Source organism: Boleophthalmus pectinirostris, unplaced genomic scaffold, assembly GCF_026225935.1.
Source record: "Boleophthalmus pectinirostris isolate CB_2022bp ecotype Guang Dong unplaced genomic scaffold, ASM2622593v1 HiC_scaffold_6, whole genome shotgun sequence".
NCBI lineage: Eukaryota > Metazoa > Chordata > Actinopteri > Gobiiformes > Gobiidae > Boleophthalmus > Boleophthalmus pectinirostris.
In genome coordinates, this window is record NW_026571447.1 from 21,160,664 (window position 1) to 21,182,515 (window position 21,852).

At 36.7% G+C, this 21,852-nt stretch overlaps 3 protein-coding genes across 4 annotated transcripts; 1 reads left to right on the forward strand and 2 right to left on the reverse strand.

Moving 5' to 3' along the window:
- Positions 1–41: 41 nt before the first annotated feature.
- On the reverse strand, positions 42–7,613 carry LOC110171450 (B-cell receptor CD22-like). Its single transcript, XM_055163776.1, has 8 exons — positions 7,466–7,613; positions 4,702–4,860; positions 4,258–4,429; positions 3,978–4,183; positions 3,210–3,467; positions 1,994–2,296; positions 1,605–1,698; positions 42–1,471 (listed from the first exon to the last, which is right to left on the reverse strand). Exons 2-8 carry the CDS (start codon positions 4,754–4,756, stop codon positions 1,408–1,410), a joined length of 1,152 nt encoding a protein of 383 aa, XP_055019751.1. The 5' UTR covers positions 4,757–4,860; positions 7,466–7,613; the 3' UTR covers positions 42–1,407.
- hpn (hepsin) lies at positions 5,354–18,210 on the forward strand. Its single transcript, XM_020937373.2, has 13 exons — positions 5,354–5,952; positions 6,401–6,488; positions 14,006–14,113; positions 14,209–14,250; positions 14,354–14,483; positions 14,562–14,681; positions 14,753–14,793; positions 15,429–15,594; positions 16,303–16,493; positions 17,114–17,209; positions 17,297–17,439; positions 17,510–17,674; positions 17,747–18,210. The coding sequence occupies exons 2-13, from the start codon at positions 6,452–6,454 to the stop codon at positions 17,813–17,815; spliced, it is 1,308 nt and encodes a 435-aa protein (XP_020793032.1). The 5' UTR covers positions 5,354–5,952; positions 6,401–6,451; the 3' UTR covers positions 17,816–18,210.
- A 102-nt stretch (positions 18,211–18,312) lies between these two features.
- Positions 18,313–21,400, reverse strand: LOC110171706 (B-cell receptor CD22-like). 2 transcript variants are annotated; one of them, XM_055163775.1, is made up of 10 exons: positions 21,047–21,165; positions 20,847–20,946; positions 20,550–20,771; positions 20,202–20,480; positions 19,502–19,777; positions 19,126–19,204; positions 19,009–19,036; positions 18,781–18,894; positions 18,635–18,711; positions 18,313–18,544 (listed from the first exon to the last, which is right to left on the reverse strand). In XM_055163775.1, the coding sequence occupies exons 1-10, from the start codon at positions 21,047–21,049 to the stop codon at positions 18,490–18,492; spliced, it is 1,233 nt and encodes a 410-aa protein (XP_055019750.1). In that variant the 5' UTR covers positions 21,050–21,165; the 3' UTR covers positions 18,313–18,489. The 2 variants fall into 2 exon arrangements, with proteins under 2 accessions (XP_055019750.1, XP_020793129.1); XM_020937470.2 differs by adding an exon at positions 21,243–21,400 and having other exon boundaries at positions 18,314–18,544; positions 20,847–21,167.
- Between the last annotated feature and the right edge of the window lie 452 nt (positions 21,401–21,852).

Here is a 21,852-nt window from a genome sequence, read left to right on the forward strand (position 1 = left end):
TAGTGACGTTCTTCTCTAAAGGGTCTCAGAAAGTCAACCACTACTGTAGAAATATTTTTAATCAATCATCAAAAATGTATTCTGTCAGCTGGACAAAAGTGTTAAAAGGACCATATTACTTTATTTGTTATAAACATACTCGGAGTTGTGTTTTGTTTCATTGACACGTTTAACACACAAACCCTACATATTAACGCTGTTTTCTTTTCAAGATGTTCCTCCTTGTGATGTCATGTGGAAATACAGAAAGTGTTCCACTATGTTTTTAAACTCCATACATCTTCACCGGAATGATTTGGATCATTTCAGCTCTGGATTTACCAGTCTGCACTGAGCAAAAAGTAAACTCTTTTAACTTTAAAACTACCACTACATGACATCACAAGGTAGAGCAGAGAATTTTGAAATTTGGAGACATATAAACAGACTGATAAAAAAGGATTAATTAAACATGTGAATGAAACAAAACATAACTCCGGATATGCTTTTGATGAGATAACAACATTATAACATGGCTTAAAGCTCACAAGAATCAATTTTGTGTAATATAGGATCATTAAGAGTGAATATGTTTCGCCACTCATTCAAGTCTTTTTCAGTATAATCATGTTTAGCTTTCTTTGACAGTTACATCTGCCCTCATGCAAAACTTACAGTACAGTAATACAGTAATACAAAAAAACAAAAGAAATATTTCAATGTATTTTTCTTAAATATTGAACTACAAAAGCTACAGGAAGCAAGTTAAACATTTGCAGAAGAATATAAAAACTTGTTGCTTGTTTCATAAAGGTAATGGTAAAATAATTTATCATTCAAACGTTTTGTAAAAAATGGATCGTTAAATGGTAGGAGATAAACTGGGTAAAACGTCATTTTAAAAAAGTGGATAATGGTAAGATGAGCAGGTGTTTGGCGCCCTCTTGTGTACAAGCGTTTATTTTACGTAAAAATGCAAATAGACCTACAGTAGGATACAAAACAGCTAATTCATAATAGTAAACATTGACTCAAAGTAATTAAACTTATAATGGTACAACTGATGACATAAAAATACATTGTGGAGTGATAGCAGTTATAATTATTTGGTCCCATTCCTTCAAGTTTTGATCTAAAAATAGTCCTTGGGGGAGCAGTGGGATGGATCTTGTATCAGTGCATTGTCCTTTTGTCCGAGTCACTGTCCTCATGGTCTCCCTCCTCCTTCAGTTTTCTTCAGTCTTTATCATGTTTGAGCTTATTTAAAGCTATACAAATATGACACAGTTCAACAACATGCGTATGTACAATACCCAAATCTGGCTATGTCTTTGGTTGTGGACTGTAGTTCCAAAAATCCTTGCTCTTTCAATGCCACTGTGCCAGAAACACAACTTGAAAACTAGCTATAGTCCAAAATATTTTTGTTTAAGGTTCTGTAGAAGTAGTTGCAGCTAGAGCATATGACTGGTTCCTTGAAGATTTATTTTTTCTGGAAAACAAAATAAGAATATTTATTATAACATGTACAACAGTAAAATGTCTATAATTAAAACATTACGCCAAGTAAAAATAATTCTTCAAAATAAACAATGTGTTAAGGCAAAATAATTTAGATTACATACCTTTTCATCATAAAAGCAATGACTGCAATAATTGCTAGCAGCACAGCAATAGCCACTCCTAGAAACACCAATCTATTTCCGGAGTTTGATGTTTCTATATAAAGAACACACAGTAACAGACATAAGACTGGAAAATACATTTAAGTAAGAAGTATGACAAATGATGAAAACAAAATTTTTTAATAAAAAGCCAAAAATACTACATCCTGTTCACTTTACAAACATGCATCTAGCTAAAATCTATTTTGATTCAACCAAGAGTATAAGTGTGCTTTAAATTGCACTCAAAATATGCACTAATTGTAATTGGTGAATATAATGCATATTTACATTAGAATAAAGTCTAATACAGCTTCTATTGACCATTCGAGATAGTTGTCACTTTGTACCTGATTTCCTGCTGACTCTGGAGCTCTTCTGTGACCCGTGTCGGTTACGGGCCACACAGCAGAGCTCTTCACTGACGTCAGAGGTCGCGTTGACTCTGCTCAGAGTGAGACCTCCTTCTGTCTCCGAGGCCAAAGACAGGACAGACTTATAAAAACTAGTGTCTGCCCCAGACTCACAGGCTGCTCCCTTATACCAGGTGTATGTGTGGACAGGAGGGTTAGCTTCACTGCTGCAGGTCAGAGTGACAACACCTTCCTCTGCAGTATACATGAATGAAGACAGTATGGTTTTCTGTGGGGGGTCTATGAAAAAATTCAAGTAAATAATTAATAGTCTATCTGTGCCATGTGTCATACACTACACTCTTATTTTGAATTTATTATTACCATTTATATTGGTGTTTGTCTAAGTCTACAGTTGTTCACAATGACAAAGGATATGTATTCTTTTTATTTAATAAAAAGAATACAGAGATTGACCGATATAGGTTTTTATGTTTTTTTGTAATGCCCAGCACTTTTACAGATTTATTAAAATCTTGAGCAGCTGATGGCTGAGATATGTAGGACCTGATAAACTACATAAGAAAAGAATAAATGTTTATTATTTTTAATTTTTTGACATCCACAGCACTAGTCTGTGTAATCCCTCACTCATGCAGGAGCACTGTTTTACAAGTAACCTATAAGAAAAGAGGATAATGACATTTTTTGTAGTGATCTTTCAATATTCAACTTAAATATTAAAGGTACATTATGCAGCTTTTTGGGTGGAGGCTTCATCAACTGCTTGTTTCCACTGAAATGTTATTGCTTGCCTGGAAAATTCCACAGTATGGTATAAAACGTATCTGTCTCTATGTGGACACAAGCAACTGGCCCCAGAAGGAAAAGTTACACGGAAGATCTGTGGAAAGGCAGCCTCACCCACAGTAAATGCAAGATATTTTTGAGCAACGCCTCAATGAAAGCAAAATAGATATTTTAATGCCATACTGTGTAACATTCTAGACAAAGCAACAATATCTCCATGGGAACAAACAAGTGACAGACCCCTCCCCAGTAAAGTAATGCAACTTTAAAATATTGCTCAATTCTTCTCTTTAAGAAGTTTGTCAGCTTAAACAAAATACCTGTCTTTGCAGAATGTTCATAGTTGAACGCTTAAAACTGCAAATACCAGCCCTATCTCTAATACGTAAGTCATCTCACTTACATTGTACATCAAGAATCAGCTCTTTTGACTTCAGTACTTGGTCTTTGGTCTGGACTTGGCAGTAATAGCTCCCTGAGTCTTCACGTGAAGCTTTGCTGATGGTCCACTCTGATCCAGTGTGTTTAGGCTCTGAGCTGGAGGACTTGAACCAAAGAACTCCCAGTGATTGTCCAGGACTGCAGCAGGACAGACTGACGGACTGTCTCTCCCTTATTACAGAGGAAGGACCAGCTAATACTGAGACAGCAGAAGGAGAACCTGGAAAAAAATAGTTATTAGTCATTGGAGATTTAATGTACTGAGTGACAACAGACTAAGACATAAGAAAAACAAAACATATTTCTAAATAATTACCTCAAAACCAGCTTTAAATATGAGGTGGTATTGAGCCACAAATTGCCAAAGCTCGTTTACCCTCAAACAAAAACAAAGTCAAATGGTCTTGACTAAAACTGTGTTCAGATTGGTCCCTGTTTATTTGATACAGACCTGGATCAGTCCTGTTTTATTTCTGGTTTTGTCATGCTTTAGTCTAGGTTCCAGGTTTTGTAAAGTTTAGGCCCAATTCTCATTTTGACAAAATCTAAAATACAATGATATGGATGAATAATATTTATATAATATAATAATAAAACTATGGATGGAATTTGAACCAGCCCCCTTACAGTCGGTGGGGAACAACTTACCCCACATATAGAGCTTTATTTATATTTATTCAAAAATACATTTGTTGATTACACTCAATTATTTTTGAGGGCTTGGGCACACCTGACACCAGTAGTTGAATTCCCTTCTGCGCTGGCATCTTCTCAGTTGTGTGGTTGGTGATGAGGTAGAAAACATAAGTTCCACCGTCTGATTCTTGCAGACTTGAAATCTTTAGTGAACAGTTCTTTGATCCCAGTTTTCCAAGATACTCAACTCTATTTTGGTACAATGGCTCAAGGAAGATGCCTGCACTGTGGTAAACATATCTGAAACAAGAAGATCATGAGGTGATATCAACACATGTTATAAGGTTTGGTTCCACAGTAAATATTAAACTAACCTTGGTGTAATACAGTGTTCATTTCCTAAACACCACATTTCAGACTTGACTTCAACCTGGTGTCCATCTTTGCTTTCAGGAATGTCATAGGAACAAGGTAGAACCACCGAGGAGCCAGTCACAGTGCAAATCTTACTTGGAACATTCACCGACCACTCACCAGCAAGAACACCTGAACAGAAGATTAAAGCATTAGAACAAGCAACTAAAACTAATAAAAGTCACTACAGTTCTGTATGTTAGTAGGGATGGATGAAGTAACCCTGGCAATCATAGTATTTCTTTTTACTGCAAAAATGACTTGATGTTTAAGTGAAATTTGTATGGTGGCGTGATAGTAGTGGTTGAGCAGTTTTAATTTAATAAAACCACTACTAAATCTACTTTGGTACACCCTTAGAAATGTTTAAAAACTTTACTCTAGAGTTTGGAGCTTGGACTTACCATTGAGAGAGATGATAAGAGCAATCCAGTGTATTTGAGTTATGTAGGTCTCCATCCTGGTCTTTCTACTGGTTCACTTTTGAGAATCTTCACCTGTGTCTGCTTAGTCAATGCAAAATACTGGATCAGTCTTATTTGTTTGCCCAGACTCTTCGACTTCTACAGAGAAAAAGTGTCATAATGAGTTCCCTTTTATACTTAAAAGGAAATTTGAAAAAAGGAAGTTGAATAGTTTAGTCGACTGACCACAAGGGTGTAATGAATGCACACTGTTCTTATGTAGTGTTCCCCAGTTAGACTTCTTTGTATATTCAGAAATAATGGAAAAGATTTTCTCTCCTCTCCCTCTCTTTTCCCTTTGTACTGGCTTCCCACCCAGGCCAACATTGTAAATAAGATTCTTTTATGTTTTGCCTACTAAAATAAAGTTTTAATAATATGAACAGCTTTTCAATGATGTTGTATATCACTACAATTTCCACTTAAGTAGGCCTATATTTTTTCGAATTATGCATACAAGAGTGCGGATGCCAAACAGAGTTCAGCGAGTTGAACTGTAGGTTATGTTGGATAAACTGTCCTCAGCAAAAGTAAAATTTGGATCACGTGTTATAGTCACGTGTTGTGCTTGTAGGCCTATAGGAAATGGCAGACTTCAGTAGCCCACTGCACTACTTAATTTCTGGGGGAGTCCGAGGCATTTGATCTAAGCTATAACACAACAAATAGCACGCGTATCAGCATCAGTAGACCTGTCAGCCAGACTGTGAATATCGTGCTGTCTACCTGTGCAGGTGCGCAGTGGCCCGGGGCAGAGCCGTTTGAATGGTGCACTCATGTCCCCCTTGTGTCCATTTACAAACGGGACTTGACGTCAGCTGTGCCCCTCCAGTGCGCACTGCTCGATGCCCCGAAACGAGCCACTCAAACTGGAATAACTTCGAGAAAATAACGAGCGAGAATAGGCCTAATTAACACCCATCTCCCCAAATGTCAGTGTCGTTTCTTTTGGAGAAGAATGGCTATGGCTTTGGTTAGACTCAAGGAGTTTGTTTGTGGCTAAAACGCTGTTTTTCATTTGTTCTCGCTTTGGGGTCACTAACCTGCGAACGGAACAAAAGAAGGATTTACGCAAACTGGGATTTATCCTCTGTGGATTTTAAACATTATTAAAGAATTTTACTCCTAAACCGGACTAAATAATTCCCTTTTTTATTGAGCAGAGTACTTCACCTGTTCGAGGAAATACAGGTGAGCCTCTTTGCATTTAGGTACACCTTGTGGATAAATAGCTTATATGTTTAGTTATGAATCCTCATTTTGTTTTATGAAATAATTGTTTTTTAAGGGGAAGCTGTCGGTACGTATTATTTATTTAAAACCAACCTAGTTCTGTTTTAGTCTTGCCACACTATTCATTAAAAAAAAAAAAATTATCAAATTTCTCAAGTTAGACCTCTAGATTATTATGGCTACATTTTGTGTAATGTAATGGGTATTGGTTCCATGGTCTGGTCTATATAACATTATGTGAAGAACTAATAAATAACTGAAAAAAGAAAATTGAACCTCAAATACAGATTTGTAATCACACAGCTATAATCATGCACTGAATATGCTATTATGTAATATTTGCCGTTCAAACTAGAGTAAATTTTTTTTACTGGTTTGACACAGGATTTTTCTGTAAAATTTTAAGATTTTCAGGAGGAGGAAAGAAGTAGTCCAGTTTTACTACAAACCCCTAAAGATGTATGCAGAGAAAGTTGTGACGGACGGGAAGATGGGTGAGTAGGACTCTCACATACACATGCTTCGGTATAGACACACAAACTTATGCTGTGGTCATGCTGCAGCTGTCTGTTTGTCAGACATCAGTCCACTACACTGTTAACCATTAACTGTGTAAAACTGACATTGTAGCGTTTTTACATATTTCACATCTGACTTTTCTTAAATTTTTTTATACAGTGTATAATATAGTTGTAGTTGCAATTTCTGTCATTCCTTATTCGTCAGTGTTATATAGCAATGTTGTACAATAATGTATACTACTACTACTGCTACCATTACTACTTCTACTGCTGCTGCTATTACTACAACTACTACTACTGCTGCTGCTACTACTACTACTACTACTACTACTACTAATAATAATAATAATACATAAATATGTAAATACTAATACTACTACTACTACTAATAATAATAATAATAATAATAATCCATATAACATAAGAATTCTTCTAATATTATGTGGCAGTTGCCCAGGTGTGGCAAAGACATTCAGCCACTAACCTGACCTAAGGGCAGCGGTTTTTAAACAGGCATATATATATATATATATATATATATATATATATATATATATATATATATATATATATATATATATATATATATATATATATATATATATATATATATATATATACATACATATATACATACACACACACACACACACACACACACACACATATATATATATATATATATATATATATATATATATATATATATATATATATAAAAGCATGGTGAATACAGCATAAACAACATTCTATAATTAAAATGAATGAATTAACAATATAGTAATATTTGTGACCTTATCAAACTTCATGTTCATGATGTAAATTTTTAGTGATATCAAATATAAATCTTAACAGTTTTTCAGTGCTGACTGTCAGTCAGTTTTTGTTACATTACTACAGTATGACTTGCAATCATATAATGACACAGAAAAATAATTACTGTAACTTACCTTGAACCAGAGGCTAATGCTGAATCGTTGGACAGTCACATCTTCAGCTCTCCAGATCTCGTAGTGTTCTTTATGAGCTTTTCTTGCAGTTTGCTCAGTGTCTGACTTCACTGTGGGCGTTGATTCACTGTGGAGAGTCTCGTCTTGAACTGGACTTAAGGTCTTATGATGTGGTTTAGAGCATGCCTGTACTTAACTTTAGGTGGGACACCTTCTAACTGTGGAACTGATCTGTGTTTACATTGTATATTTCTTGTTTACCCTACTCTAGATGCCTGATTAAGCTTATAGCCCATATGGATGTAAGCAGACTAATATTTATGACATTCGGTTGTTTATTTCTTCTCGTCTTTATGGTAACAGTGAGTCAGACTCGTGGTGTCTCCAGTGTTTCTCACATTGGCCATGGCCACGCCTCACTCTGCTCACACAACGTGGCACAGCTGCTATTTTTAACTGTCTACTATATTTACAAAGCATTGTAGTATTTAATCTATAAGTAATTCAACTGCAAAAATGCACATTTTTGCACAGGATAACTTAAAGTCAGAAATAAAAAAAATAAAAAAAAAATTAACTAAAAGTGAGGTCTGATGAATTCTTGAAAATATGTATGGATGTATGGTACCCTCTAAACATATCAACCAGCCCTGTGAATTTGCCATATTTGTATGGAGTGTACTATTTAATGATAACTTATTGTTTATTTATGATAAAGCACAAAAATGACATCTTTGCTAATTGCATGATGTATATGTTGGCTGCATAGAATTAGATTTTGAACATGGTATGTTGTGGCTGGAGCGCTTGAACAAAGGCACTCACAGGAAGCTGCTCTCAGGTAGAAGTAGAAACAAAAGCCCATTTGTTCTGCTCTGACCTGTACTTGGTAATAAAAAAAAAAAGAGAAAAATCATGGAAGTTTAAATACAGTGAAAAAAGTGAATCCTCGAAACAAAGGAAAATAACAAGTTTAAACATAATAGTGTATTTAATTATTATTTTGGCAGATGCATAAGGCTACTTCCTCCTCATTGCTATGTGATCGTTCAGGCATTCACTGCAGCAAAATCCTTGAACAATAACATGATTATTGTGTTAGATAGATGTTGATGGAAGAAGCATTCCTAGGTATGAGGCTTTTGGATAGTGTGACTGAAGAGGGTGAAAAGACAAGGAACGATATCATTTAAGAATATCATGAACCATTTGGCCGTCACTGTTTTATATTGAGTATTGAGTATATTAATTTACTTTTAAGATATACCTTTTAAATATATTTGAGTGCATATCACATTTTGGAAGTAATTGAGTTAATTGGTTGAGATGGAAGTGCAAGGTTTTGTACTATTTTCTGATCTATGTTATGATGTTCTTTCCTCATCACAAACATACCTGGATTTGTGTGTTGTTTCATTCATACATGTTTAACACACAAACCCTCATACTGGTGATGTCATGTGGTAATAGGAAGGAAGTGCTTAAACTCTATACACCTTCAATAGAATTATTTGGATAATTTCAGCCCTGAAATTGCAACAAAAGATAAAATAAACAAACAAACAAACCAAAAAAAAAACAACTGTCTTTATGACATCACAAGGTGGAACAGAGCATTTTGAGTTCTGGGGATTGAAATATGTGACTGAAACACAACATAACTCAAGGTATGGTTTTGAGGGTAACAGCATTATAACATAACTTAAAACTCAGTTTCATGTAATATAGGATCTTTAAAAAAAACTTTAAAATGGTTTGGCAGAATTTGAATAGGCTATACATTTGCAGCAGATATGAGCTACTACTGTATATAAGGTCAGTATAGCATATATATTGCTATAATAACGTTTAGGCTCGGTACTAGTAACGATATATATTGTATGTTAAGTATGTGTAAAGCATGTTAATATGTATAAGTTCACTGTTGGGCAAGTTACTTTAAAACTGTAATGCGTTATTTATTACTTATTACTGTCATTTCAAAGTAATTCGTTACATTACAATATTACTGCATTTAAAATGAAATGTAAGGCATTACATTACTATTGCATTACTTTAAGTTACTCTCACCAAAATAACTGCGAAAAAGCTGAACTTTTGAGCCGTATATGGACTGAACCAGGACTAAACAAGGTCTAAACCAGGACTAAACCAGAGCTGAACCAGGACTAAACCAGGACTATAACAGGACTAACCTCAGACTGATTCCAGGACTGAAGAGGAGGACTAAACCAGAACTGAACTAGGACTAAAACAGGACTCACTGTCGGGACGGGCTCGAAGGTGACGCAGGAGAAAGGACCGGCTTTGCTCCGCACCTCATGGAGGTAAGAGCTGCTGTCGCCCGATCGCGCTTTATGGACCCTGCTGCGGGGGCTCACGGTCCTGATTTCAGCAAATATTTGCGGGTACAAGACCCGGTGCAAAACTCTGCTACAGCGCGTAACTTCTACCTTCATTCAACGTGTCCAGAAGTCCAACTTTTTGTGCGATGGTTTGCATCTTCCTCTGTCTTTTGGGTGTGAGCGCAGGAGACTTTGTCGGTGTAGAACATTTCGTCGACGTTGTGGATTTTGTCGGAGAGAAAACTTGCAGACATACAGCACTTCAGAATCACACTGATACAGATTGAACATTTATTTAAATTTGGCAGCTGAACATATTCTGTACTGTACTGTAGAGGAGACAGGAGTCCCTTAGCCGATCAGGACGCAGCGGGAGGAACGCAATACGTGTTCATACACTAAAAACAAAAGGCATGCAAAATTGCACAAAAAAAAATAAATCTAAAAATCAGCGAAACAGCGAGACCGCGAAAAGTGAATCGCGTTAGAGCGAGGGACGACTGTAAACCAGGTCTAAACCAGAAGTGACCCAGGTCTAAACCAGGTCTAAACAGCGTAGAGTTCTGGGTCGGTCCTTTCACCCGCGGTTAACTGAAGGTTTATCCGGCCGCGTCTCCGGCGTTTCACCGCTGCTGATTTCACGGTGATTTTAGCGAATTTCTATGAAGAAAAACCCACCACTTCAATCCAGGTTAAAAAGCATTGTAACACACGTTACTCACATTTGTACCGAGTAAAATATTAAAATTTTTCCCCCTGTAATGCCTTACATTACTGCGTTACAGCAAAAATCAACGCATTACTGTAATACATTACTTTTATAATACATTACTCCCAACACTGTGTATAAGCAATACAAAAGCAACCGGGCATTCGCTCGCTGCTGTATCAAAGTCTCTGTCTGCTTGTTTTTGGGCAGAAAAGTTTCACCTGAGCGCCTGCCTGGTGTCGTAATATTTATTGGCCGTAACTTCCAGACTTAAATTGGAATTAGGATTAAGACTCCTGGACCGCACATCACAGACCTGACTGGACTGGGACTTAGACTAGTTTCATTTCTTCATACTAGACAATAATACACTTTTGGAGACAGAAAGTGGATAGAGGACACACTTTGCTTCAGTCCTCTGGAGAAGGTAAGGGGCTTGTTTTCATTAGTTTAGGGCAAATCTGGTGACAGAGCCTCACAGGCAAATAGTGTGTGAATGAGCTTGTGGGTGCGGCAGAGCCGCTCCCATGTTCTGCCAGGTGTGTTGTATGAGTGGCACTGATGCCATGTGTTCGTGTTGTGACCGTAGCCTCTTATTCTAGTTTTGCTGACATTGTTGAGGCTGGGTGTGAGCTGTGGATCATGTTGTGTTGTTGGGGCTGGGTGTGAGCGGTGTGTTACGTTGTGTTTTTAGGACTGGTTGTGAGTGGTGTGTTGCGTTGTGTTGTTGGGGCTGGTTGTGAGTGGTGTGTTACATTGTGTTGTTGCTGATTGCTGTTGTAGTGAGTTGTTGCGTTGTGTTGTTGGGGCTGGTTGTGAGTGGTGTGTTACATTGTGTTGTTGGGGCTGGTTGTGAGTTGTGTGTTGTGTTGTTGGGGCTGGTTGTGAGTGTGTGTTACATTGTGTTGTTGGGGCTGGTTGTGAGTGGTGTGTTGCGTTGTGTTGTTGGGGCTGGTTGTGTGGTGTGTTACATTGTGTTGTTGGGGCTGGTTGTGAGTGGTGTGTTGCGTTGTGTTGTTGGGGCTGGTTGTGATGGTGTGTTACATTGTGTTGTTGGGGCTGGTTGTGAGTGGTGTGTTGCGTTGTGTTGTTGGGGCTGGTTGTGAGTGGTGTGTTGCGTGTGTTGTTGGGCTGGTTGTGAGGTGTGTTACATTGTGTTGTTGGGGCTGGTTGTGAGTGGTGTGTTGCGTTGTGTTGTTGGGGCTGGTTGTGAGTGGTGTGTTACATTGTATTGTTGGGGCTGGTTGTGAGTGGTGTGTTGTATTGTTGGGGCTGGTTGTGAGTGGTGTGTTGCATAAACTTTTTGCGCTTGGCTGTGTGTTGTGCTCTGATAAATATATATATATACTATATATATATATATATATATATATATATATATATATACATATACACACACACACACACACACACACACACACACACACACACACACACACACACACACACACACACACATATATATATATATATATATATATATATATATATATATATATATATATATATATATATATATATATATATATATATACATATATATATATATATATAGGCGCCCCTACAAAAAAAATTATACAACCAGCCACCACTGCATACAAGGATACATACTTGTTCTGTGTTTACAATGTTCAGTTCAATGTCAGTCTGAAGTCACTGCACAAACCTTTGTTTATAATGTGGTGGTGGTATTTATTTATTGCTCTTTTTAAATAATGTATTATTTTAACTTTCATGTTTGGTGGATTTATTTTGGAAATAAAGCAAATCACACTGATAAATTCTTAATTATTGTTCATTCTGGGCAGGGCAGGGTGGGGTGTTGTGGTGGGGCACCACAAAGCTTTTGTGCTTAGGGCACCCAAATGGCCAGTAACGGCCCTGGATGTGATGATGTGTTAATGGGCCCTTTTGATGATACATATGTGAAAGAACAGACACTATAATTACATAGTCTCTGTTGTGTAATGTAGTGTATTATTGTGTCATAGTACAATGTTTTTGTTTTTTTTTGTTTACAAATCTGAGCTGTCTGTCTGCCTAGGGTGTCTGTATGAAAAGGTATTGAGTATAACTCATTAGTGTTGTACAATACAGTACTAAAATTTCAAACTCTAGATCTGAAAGGAATAGACTCGATATTCAGTACCAATAAAACACTCTTTATTTAGACAATAGAAAGTAATTTTCAACATGAAATAAGTTAAATATTAAAATAAAGTATTTTCTTCTTCATTACCCTGTGGCCTTATATCTGTGTAATCCCTCAGTTGTCTAGGTAGGTTTCATTGTAGTCCATGAGTGTGTACTAGTCTATGTGAGCTTATAACTCATTCTAATGCCATTCAGGAAAGGTTAATTTCTGTCCTGTGAAAGCGACTTTTTTTTTTACTATCAATACCTGCTAATATAAGTTTCTAGTTTTGATACTAGTTTTCGTATCGATTAGTATCTGATTTTTGACCATCCTATAACCCATGCTAAATCAGTTTGCAAATCACTGTATGTTGTGATGAATCATGTACATGTATTACTAAATCTATAGTAATACATGTACACGATTATATTAGCTTAGAAACTATTCTCATTGTGACCTGAACTACTCATAATAGAGATATCTAAACTCACCTCACTGTGGCCCTATGTGCACCACCATTCTGTTTTCATAGCAGCAGTTATGATTCTGCATTTGCTTATTTGTTTACAGATAATTATTTCTGTTGAGTTTCAGTGTTATAGATGCACTTTACAGTATATTTTTGTACTTTTTTTCTGTAGCTATTGATATATACAGTGGTCTCATTTAAAGAGTTAGGTAAAATCAACAGATTCAAATACGTCTTGTGTGAATAACTAATGAATTATTCTATTTGTGAAATAGCAAAAAAGGCAAACATTTAAACAAAAAAGAGTCATGTGTAAGAAATCAAAATTGCTGCAACATATTGTGTACACTTAATTCCCTCAATTCAAACAGACTTGATAGAGTTGTTGTAGGTCAGCTTGTCTCTTGTCTATGATTAAAGAAATAGGCTCTGTGCATGTTGCACTGAAGAGTTTGTACTGGCTTTAAAATAGTCAAACTTTAGACTATTGATCCAGTCGGTGTCACTTGTACTTTTTGGCCAGTGTCAGAAAATTTGCTGTTATGCCAGTAGACAAGGAGATGGGCATTTTTAGCGGTTCACTCAATAAAGTAGGGCAATAGTCAAAATTATATCTTGTCTGCTATTTTTTCCCTAAATATATTCCATTAATTGGTAGATGAACAATACAGATTGCTAATATTTAATTTTCTGTTCTTGAGTTATGTAATTCAAGTATTGTAGTAGTGTTTTAGGTGGTACTATCATGCTATCAAGGCTGTTTTGTGGTATTTATAAATGCAAAATATATATATGTAAGATTACATTAATATCATCATTAGGATTATTCATGCTACAGAGACCAGTGGGGATCAGATCTATGTTCTTGTGTGTGTTTTAGGGAGCAGGGCAATCTCTCTGACCTGTGTGCTGACTCCGTGCCGCGTTATTGGGGTTTGTGTGATACTCATGACCCTGGGAGCCATCGGGGCAGCTGTCTGGGCCGTAGGTCAGGGGGCATCTTTTTTCAATACAGCCACAAAAGCATAAGATCTAACCAAAAAACTTTGAACCAAGTAATAATACCATTTGTGTCTTTTTCAGTTTCATATTGTACAATGGAGGAAGAAACTGGGTTTTATGATGGTAAGTAAATCATAATGTGTGATTACATTGTGTATTTGCAAGAACCTGAGAGCAAAGGTCTGGACAGTGTTTGGTGTGATGAGTAACAACAAAATGGTCACAGTCCAGGTAAACTCACCTGACCAGCGCCTCAGAGTTTTTGACTCAGCCCAAAAAAGATGGCGCCAGGTCTGTTCATGTTCGACCAATGAGCTGCTGGCGAGCATCATCTGCGAGGAAGTTGGGTTTGTTAGGTGAGAGCAGCAACATAAGACATATTATTGTGCAATGTGCATCTTGTAGGGGTAATAAACACTGTATGAACGTTCCAGTGTGGTGAATTACTCCATCACATCTGTTCCGGACGCCAGTGGAGATGGAGGAGAGTTTTTCTGCGTCAGAACAGACGAGCTCAGCTACGGCAAGAAAATCAAAGATTCACTTTTCCCATGGTAAAAACAAAAAATCAGAATTTGAATTTGGCTGAACTAAATACCAAATGTCTGGATTGTTTTTCTTCTAGTAACTGTGAGAGTAGAGAAGTCTTGACAGTACTGTGCCAAGGTAAAGTGCAGTTTCATTACTCTGAAATATGCAGTGGTAGACAATAATGAAGTACAAAAGTAAAAGTATAATTTTTAGGTATCTGTACTTTACTTGTGTACATTTTATGGTGGATACGTTTTACTTTTACTTCATTTGAGAGCACGTGTCTGTACATTCTTCTCCACTACATTTTACACTACATTTCCCTGCTGAAAAGGCTTAGACTTATTTTTAGCACATTTAATTTGAGTTAACAACCCAACTTTGATCAAACCAAACACACAAAAACACAAAGCAGTTAGAAAAATTTACAAATTAAGTGAATCCATTAATTGAACCCACTATTATCAAAATCATTTCTTTTCATCCTTTTATTGTTCTAAAACTTAAAAAAAAAAATCTATGTAGTGATACTTGTGATACGTTGTGATACATCTGATACTTTTACTTAAGTAATCTTTTGCCCTGATATCTGTACTTTTACTTTAGTAACAGAATTGAGTACTTCATCCACCAATGGAAATATACATAATAAACTTGACACATACAAGTAATCCACTGTAATGGTGTGTTCAAAACCAAAACACCAAGAATATTTGTACACCAATAAACACTGTATGCAATATTTGTATTGATTGTTATCTGTGCCTTAGACTGTGGGAGGCGTACTTTTGCAGCAGACCGTATTGTGGGGGGATTGGACAGCAGACAGGGCAGCTGGCCATGGCAGGTCAGTTTGCAGTATGACGGGGTGCACCAGTGCGGAGGCTCCATAATCTCCAACCGCTGGATCGTATCGGCTGCTCACTGCTTTCCCGAGTGAGTCCTTAACAGATATTTAACAAGGCTGTACAATCATAAGGCCATTAAGTTGCATTGGGCTTTTTGTCATTTTTAGTCAAATCTCCATTTAAATGGTCAAATAAATATGATGGCATATAGCGTATACAACTTGTAAATAATGTAGCCTATTTTTATATATTTTATTATCTAACTTCTAAGTAGAATCCAACTCTACTCATGTTCATTCAAGGAATCCTATAGAACTATAATATATACTAATACTAATATTTGTGTAAATCGAGGTTCTCCAACCTTTTCCTTCTGTGAGCTACTTTTAGTAAAATAAAAATACAAGAGAGCTACTCATTTTAGCGTTTGCCAGAAATTAAGTAAATATAAGAGTCATGGCAAATCATAGAAGAGGTACAGTTAAATGCCTATAAAACATACACCATTATTAACTTTTTAACTTTTTTTAGTGCACAAAGTTAGGCATCAAAATAATACATCCACAGTGGAAATAGGCGTTTAATCAGTTAAATCTGAGTTATTTAGAGCAATACGTATAATTCAGAAATCCCTTGGTGAGCTACTTGGAAGGAGGTGGAGAGCTACTAGTAGCTCCCGAGATACAGATTGGAAACTGGCCTAAATTGTGCCTTTATAAATTAATTTTTAAATAAACCATTTATAAATTTATTATCAGGCTTCATTATTGTACATATGATTTTTTGTTGTTGGCAGGCGATATCGCTTTGTGAACCGCTGGCGAGTTCTTCTGGGGTCCATCTACAATAAACCTGTGAACGCAAATGTGGCTGAAGTAAAAACCATTGTGTATCACAGCAGCTACCTGCCATTTGTCGACTCCAACATCGATGACAACAGCCGTGATATCGCTGTCCTGGCTCTGACTCAACCTCTGACTTTCAATGGTAAAATAGCAACATACAGAACTAACCTCCAGTGGTTCATTTTACAGAGCAAGACTGAGAAACGTGACATACTGTGGAGACAATTGTTGTCAATTAAAAGCTTCAGGTTTCCAGACTCTTGTACAAAAGTCAGCTGGACAGTAGCTCTTTATGCCACACAATAGTATCAAGATTGGACAAGATGCTTCCATTGCATTTATGCTGGCTGTCTTGAATTACAAAACATACTTTATTATGACCACTTAATTGTAATCTAGCATGTTTTGTGAAAGTTGATGAGGCCCTGGACAATATCTAGAAGAGGAGTCCACATTAGAGTATAATAAAATGATAGGGTCTAATTTTGCTCCCTGTCCCTGTGGCACAGGACAACTGTCCTGGATGTTTCTGTGATTGTAATCATGGTTCTCAGGTGTCCATGACATTTACCCCTGCTCTAAAAATGAGGTCCACTTAAACACCCACACTACCTCATATAAAAGTAGATCCAGGCTGACATCTAGTGGTAGTTTTTTTTAATTGCCAGTTTATTCTTATTTTTTTTGTGTCTGCTGCTTTATTTGTCAAACTAAAAGGCAGTGGACTTTATTGAATCTTCATTATGTATCATATGTGTTCAGAATACATCCAGCCTGTGTGCCTGCCAACTTATGGTCAAAGACTAATTGACGGTCAAATGGGGACGGTCACAGGTTGGGGAAACGTGGGGTACTATGGTAAGTCCTCAGCCTCCATGTAACATGACTTGATACTACAATATTTTTGATACAAAGTTGGGAATAAATGTTGGGGGTCACACTCAGGTCATCTGGCGGATGTCCTTCAGGAGGCCCACGTGCCCATCATCAGTGACACTGTGTGTAACGCTCCAGATTATTATGACAACCAGATCACCACCACCATGTTCTGTGCTGGCTTTGAGAAAGGGGGCATAGATGCCTGTCAGGTCAGAAGTGCTCTGTAGTTTAAAGCATGTAATGAAGTCTGGTTTGATCTTTGATCTCCTGTGTTTTCAGGGAGACAGTGGTGGTCCTTTTGTGGCTGAAGACTGTCTCTCCAAGACAAGTCGGTATCGTCTACTCGGGGTGGTGAGTTGGGGAACAGGTTGTGCGATGCCAAAAAAACCTGGAGTGTACACTAGAGTGTCCCGCTTCCTACCCTGGATATCCACTGCAATGAGGGTCAGTAAGACTCACATTTTATGAGTTTATGAGTGTTTTCTTATTAACAAACTGCAAACTTTGATCTTGCAGAATTATTACAACTCACCAGGAGTTCACAAAATGGCCCGGACTGAAAATCCCAAACCAAACTTGGTTTGACAACTGTATCAAACTCCTGATGGACTCTTGATCCTTGCTGCATCAAATACAGAAGACACAAATGAAAGCAACCAAATGTTTTCTGTGTGTGTGTCTTGTATTACAAACTGTGAAGGATTTTTTCAGGATAAAAATGTAAATTTTTGTGCCCCCTTAAGACAGCCAGTACTATCCTAAACACACAGCCACTTTTAAAGCCACTATTCCTTATTTATCCTTGGTTAGGATGTCTGTTCCTGCCATGTTATGTGCCTAAAAATTAAAATGCTTGATTCATAACTCTGTGAGGTTTTCAAAACAGTATTTTTTGTAGTTTTGTAAATATTAGTTTGTCTTGTGTAAGAAAACAACTTTGTGCAACAGAGAATACAATGACAAAAATCACCTATCCTGCTCTTCCTAGTTTAAAATCAAATGAATGTAAGAATGTGCATATATCAAATGTAAAATACAAATCTGCATTGTATTAATAAAAAAAAAAAAAATTGTTAATAATTTTTTGTCATTTAAATTTTATTGCACCACAGAATTTAATACAATACATTTTATAATGTATTTTAAAATGTATTACAACATAAATACTTATATATACAAAAATATTATACATTAAACTGTATGTTTTAGGACTTGAATACACTGATAGATTGTTGACATTGTTGACAAACCTTTATTTCTTAGCTAGATTTAGCAACTGTAGCATAGATCACAGAGTCCTTCTCTGGGGTTGTTCTGTGAAGTAAGGATGAGTTGTATGAGCTTCTTAAATCTTTCAAAAAAATAAATAAGATGAAACAAAAAAACAAAAACAAAAAAGCTTACTTTATGTGACTTTGGCAAGTTGGCTTTTTGGGTCTGATGGTCACTGTTGTGTAAAAAACCTCTTCTGAAGATGAGTACTAAGAGGAGAGAAAATAATGATGAGCAGGATGTTGGACATTTGAAAACTGAATAACGTGGTTCCTTACATCTTCTTTAGATGAAGGCGTCTGAAACATGAGGGCATTGGCGTAAATATTGTCTGAAGTGTTAATAGCATCTGAATAACTGTCTCCTTCACTTAATCCTGATGTTTCCTGACTCTGGGATTTAGTGTTAAAGAGCAAATAAGACAAAATAGTTAAATGACTGAAAAATTCAGGTTACATTGTGGAAGTCTGTTTCACGTCACTGTCGTCACCGCAGCTCTAACTTACTTCGTCTTGGTTCCTCTTTTGTTTTTTCCTGTAATTCCAACATTGAGTATTTCATTATGCATAAACTACGTTATTTATGAAAAAAATCTGAAACATTAGTTCAGTACTTTGACTCACCAGTACAAGAGGAGTGCTAACACAAATGCAAACAAAAGGGACACACCAATTCCTGCCAAGATGGGGAAGGAAGAAGCAGCTAAAAACAGACAACATTGAGAACATTAAAGCAATATGATGAGTGTGCACTTCCTTCTTATTAAAACTAAACATTTAATAATTTAACAGATAAAATAGCAAATTGTACTACTTCAAAATTTGAATTCTGCTTTAAAATGCAAACTTTTACTGACAGATGATTCGCTGTGGACCTCTGATGAAAAAGCCCAAGCAGATCCTTGACAATTTTGACTGAAATTCAATTATTTACACAGTCCTAGTTCTACAGTACGAGTAAAGGTATCAGTTTTAAATACAGTGCATAAATATAGCATACAGTATTTGGATTTCACAGACAGCAGCAGTTGAGTCGAGTTGTTTTCTCCGAGTCTGTTTGATGCTTGGCACATGTAAAGTCCTGAACTGGATGCTTCCACAGGGGACAAAGACAAGACTGGCCCAGAGCCCAGCTGGACCACAGAGGAGGAGCTGGTTCTATACCAAACGAAACCAACAGCTGAGGGATTTGCGATACTGTGGCAAGTCAGGTTCACATCGCTGCCTTCTATGACTTCTGTTAACTCGGTTGAAATAGAAATGTTTGTGGGAGGATCTGTAAAAATACAAGATAACTGATCCAGGAGATGCAAATATTATTATGTCATGTTTTTATTTTTTATTTTTTAATTGCCACCTTTGTTTGGGTTCGTAATATGTTTTGCTAAATGCAGTTAAAAGTGCTCTATGTACGTTTTCTCCCTGTAATTATGGAGATGACTTTTTTTAATGCTTACAATTGAATCATATATAAGTTTATACCATACTGTAAAATATTTCAGACAAAGCAAGAGAGACAAGCACGGGTGGACCCCACAAGATAACGTACATAGTGCACCTCGTGATCCCAGATTAAGAAATCACTTATTATGCTATGCTAAATGCTATTAATAGGCTTTAATAACTGTACATTTAATATAAACCATAATATAAAAGTATATTAGTAATACTGATTTATGTAGTATTTGCTTTATACTTACACAAAATATTTACACTGATTTTAAAGGACTGGAAAAGCTTGCTGCCTGCCCTGGTGATGTTATTCCAGGCCTGGCAGTAGTACTGTCCACTGTCACTGGGCTGAACCTCAGAAATTGTGTGGTTTGGTCCAAAACTGATAACACTTCCATCTTTATACAGACTGTAGCCACTAGATGTCACTCTGGGGTTGGCCTCACTCCTGCAGGTAAAGATAACTGCACTGCCTTGTATAACCTCTTTTGATGGGCTTATGGACAACTTCACGTTTGTTGGTGCATCTGAGAGATAGTCACAATAGTTATAATAATCTGCAGTGAATATGTGTATTTCATTCTGCCTTTACTTACATTGTACATTTAGAGATACTGAAGATTGGACATGCTCTTGTCCCAACAAAGCACAAGTGTACCTCCCAGCTTGCTCTCTCATCGCTATGAAACGTGTTTGTGTCACTTTCTGTTCTTCTCTGTACCATACAAACTGATTATCTGTGTGGCACCCTGAATGGCAAGTCAGTGTCACGGTCTCTCCCTCTGTTACCACTGGTGACTTTATAGAAGCAATTAAATCTACAAAAAACAGACATATCATTATAGAATGGAACTTTAACTAAATAAAACATTAAAGGAATCATGTGATATTACCATCAACAGATAAATAGACAGCCTCACTCCTCCATCTGTCCAAATATGTTTCAAATCTGAAGTAGTATGGTCCTTCGTCTATTCGTTGAATATTCTTAATCTTCAGGGAACAGTCATGTTTGTTGTCACCAACATATTCAAAGTGTGGTGATGTCAAAAGGTCAAAAGTAAAATGACCTGAAACCCAGCGTCCTTTATACCATTTAACATTTTTGACAAAGTGCCAGGAAGGATAGTCATAGGAGCATTGTATCGTAACTGTTGACCCCCTGAAAGCACATAGACTCTTCATTGTCACCTGCCAGTTTCCACTCCAGACACCTGAGAAAAAATATTGTGTTAGATTAATGTTATTGTTAATTTTTACTAACAGTTACAAATGCAGTGTTTTCTTACCTGGAATAAATATGAGAACAATGGGGAAAAGGTGCTCCATAAAGAAAATCCTCTGCCTTAAAAATGTTGTTAAATATTTAAACCTGAAGCTCAGCTGAAGGACTCAACCCACTAGATCTGATCACCAGACTAAAACTATTACTGTCAAGTGAAAAGCAGAAGTAACTGTGTGTTTTCCACAATTTCTTCTGCTGCATTATGCTTTGCATAATTTCCTTTCAGTTTTCAGCAGTTTCACTAGTTGTTTATTTTTAATGCAACTTAACATTACCAAGTGTTTTGTAACTGAAGGGCCATGTCAACATGGCAATATTTCCAATATTAATAGAATTATTTTATCCATAACATACCACATACCAGCCAAACATCACACATTATAGTAAGGTTGTTTTCTCAATGACCAACAAAAAAAGATCAGGGACATTTTGGACTTTTTAATGACACAGTGGCAGAGTCGAGGTCTTGGCCAGTGTCGGCATGTTATGTTCTTATGATGTTATTAACATTTCACAGGGCCTATGGGGTTTGTGATTGAGATGAAATATATAAACAGAGACACACACATCCAAGACTGGGCTGGGTCCAAAAAGTCAAAATTTTAGAAAATTGG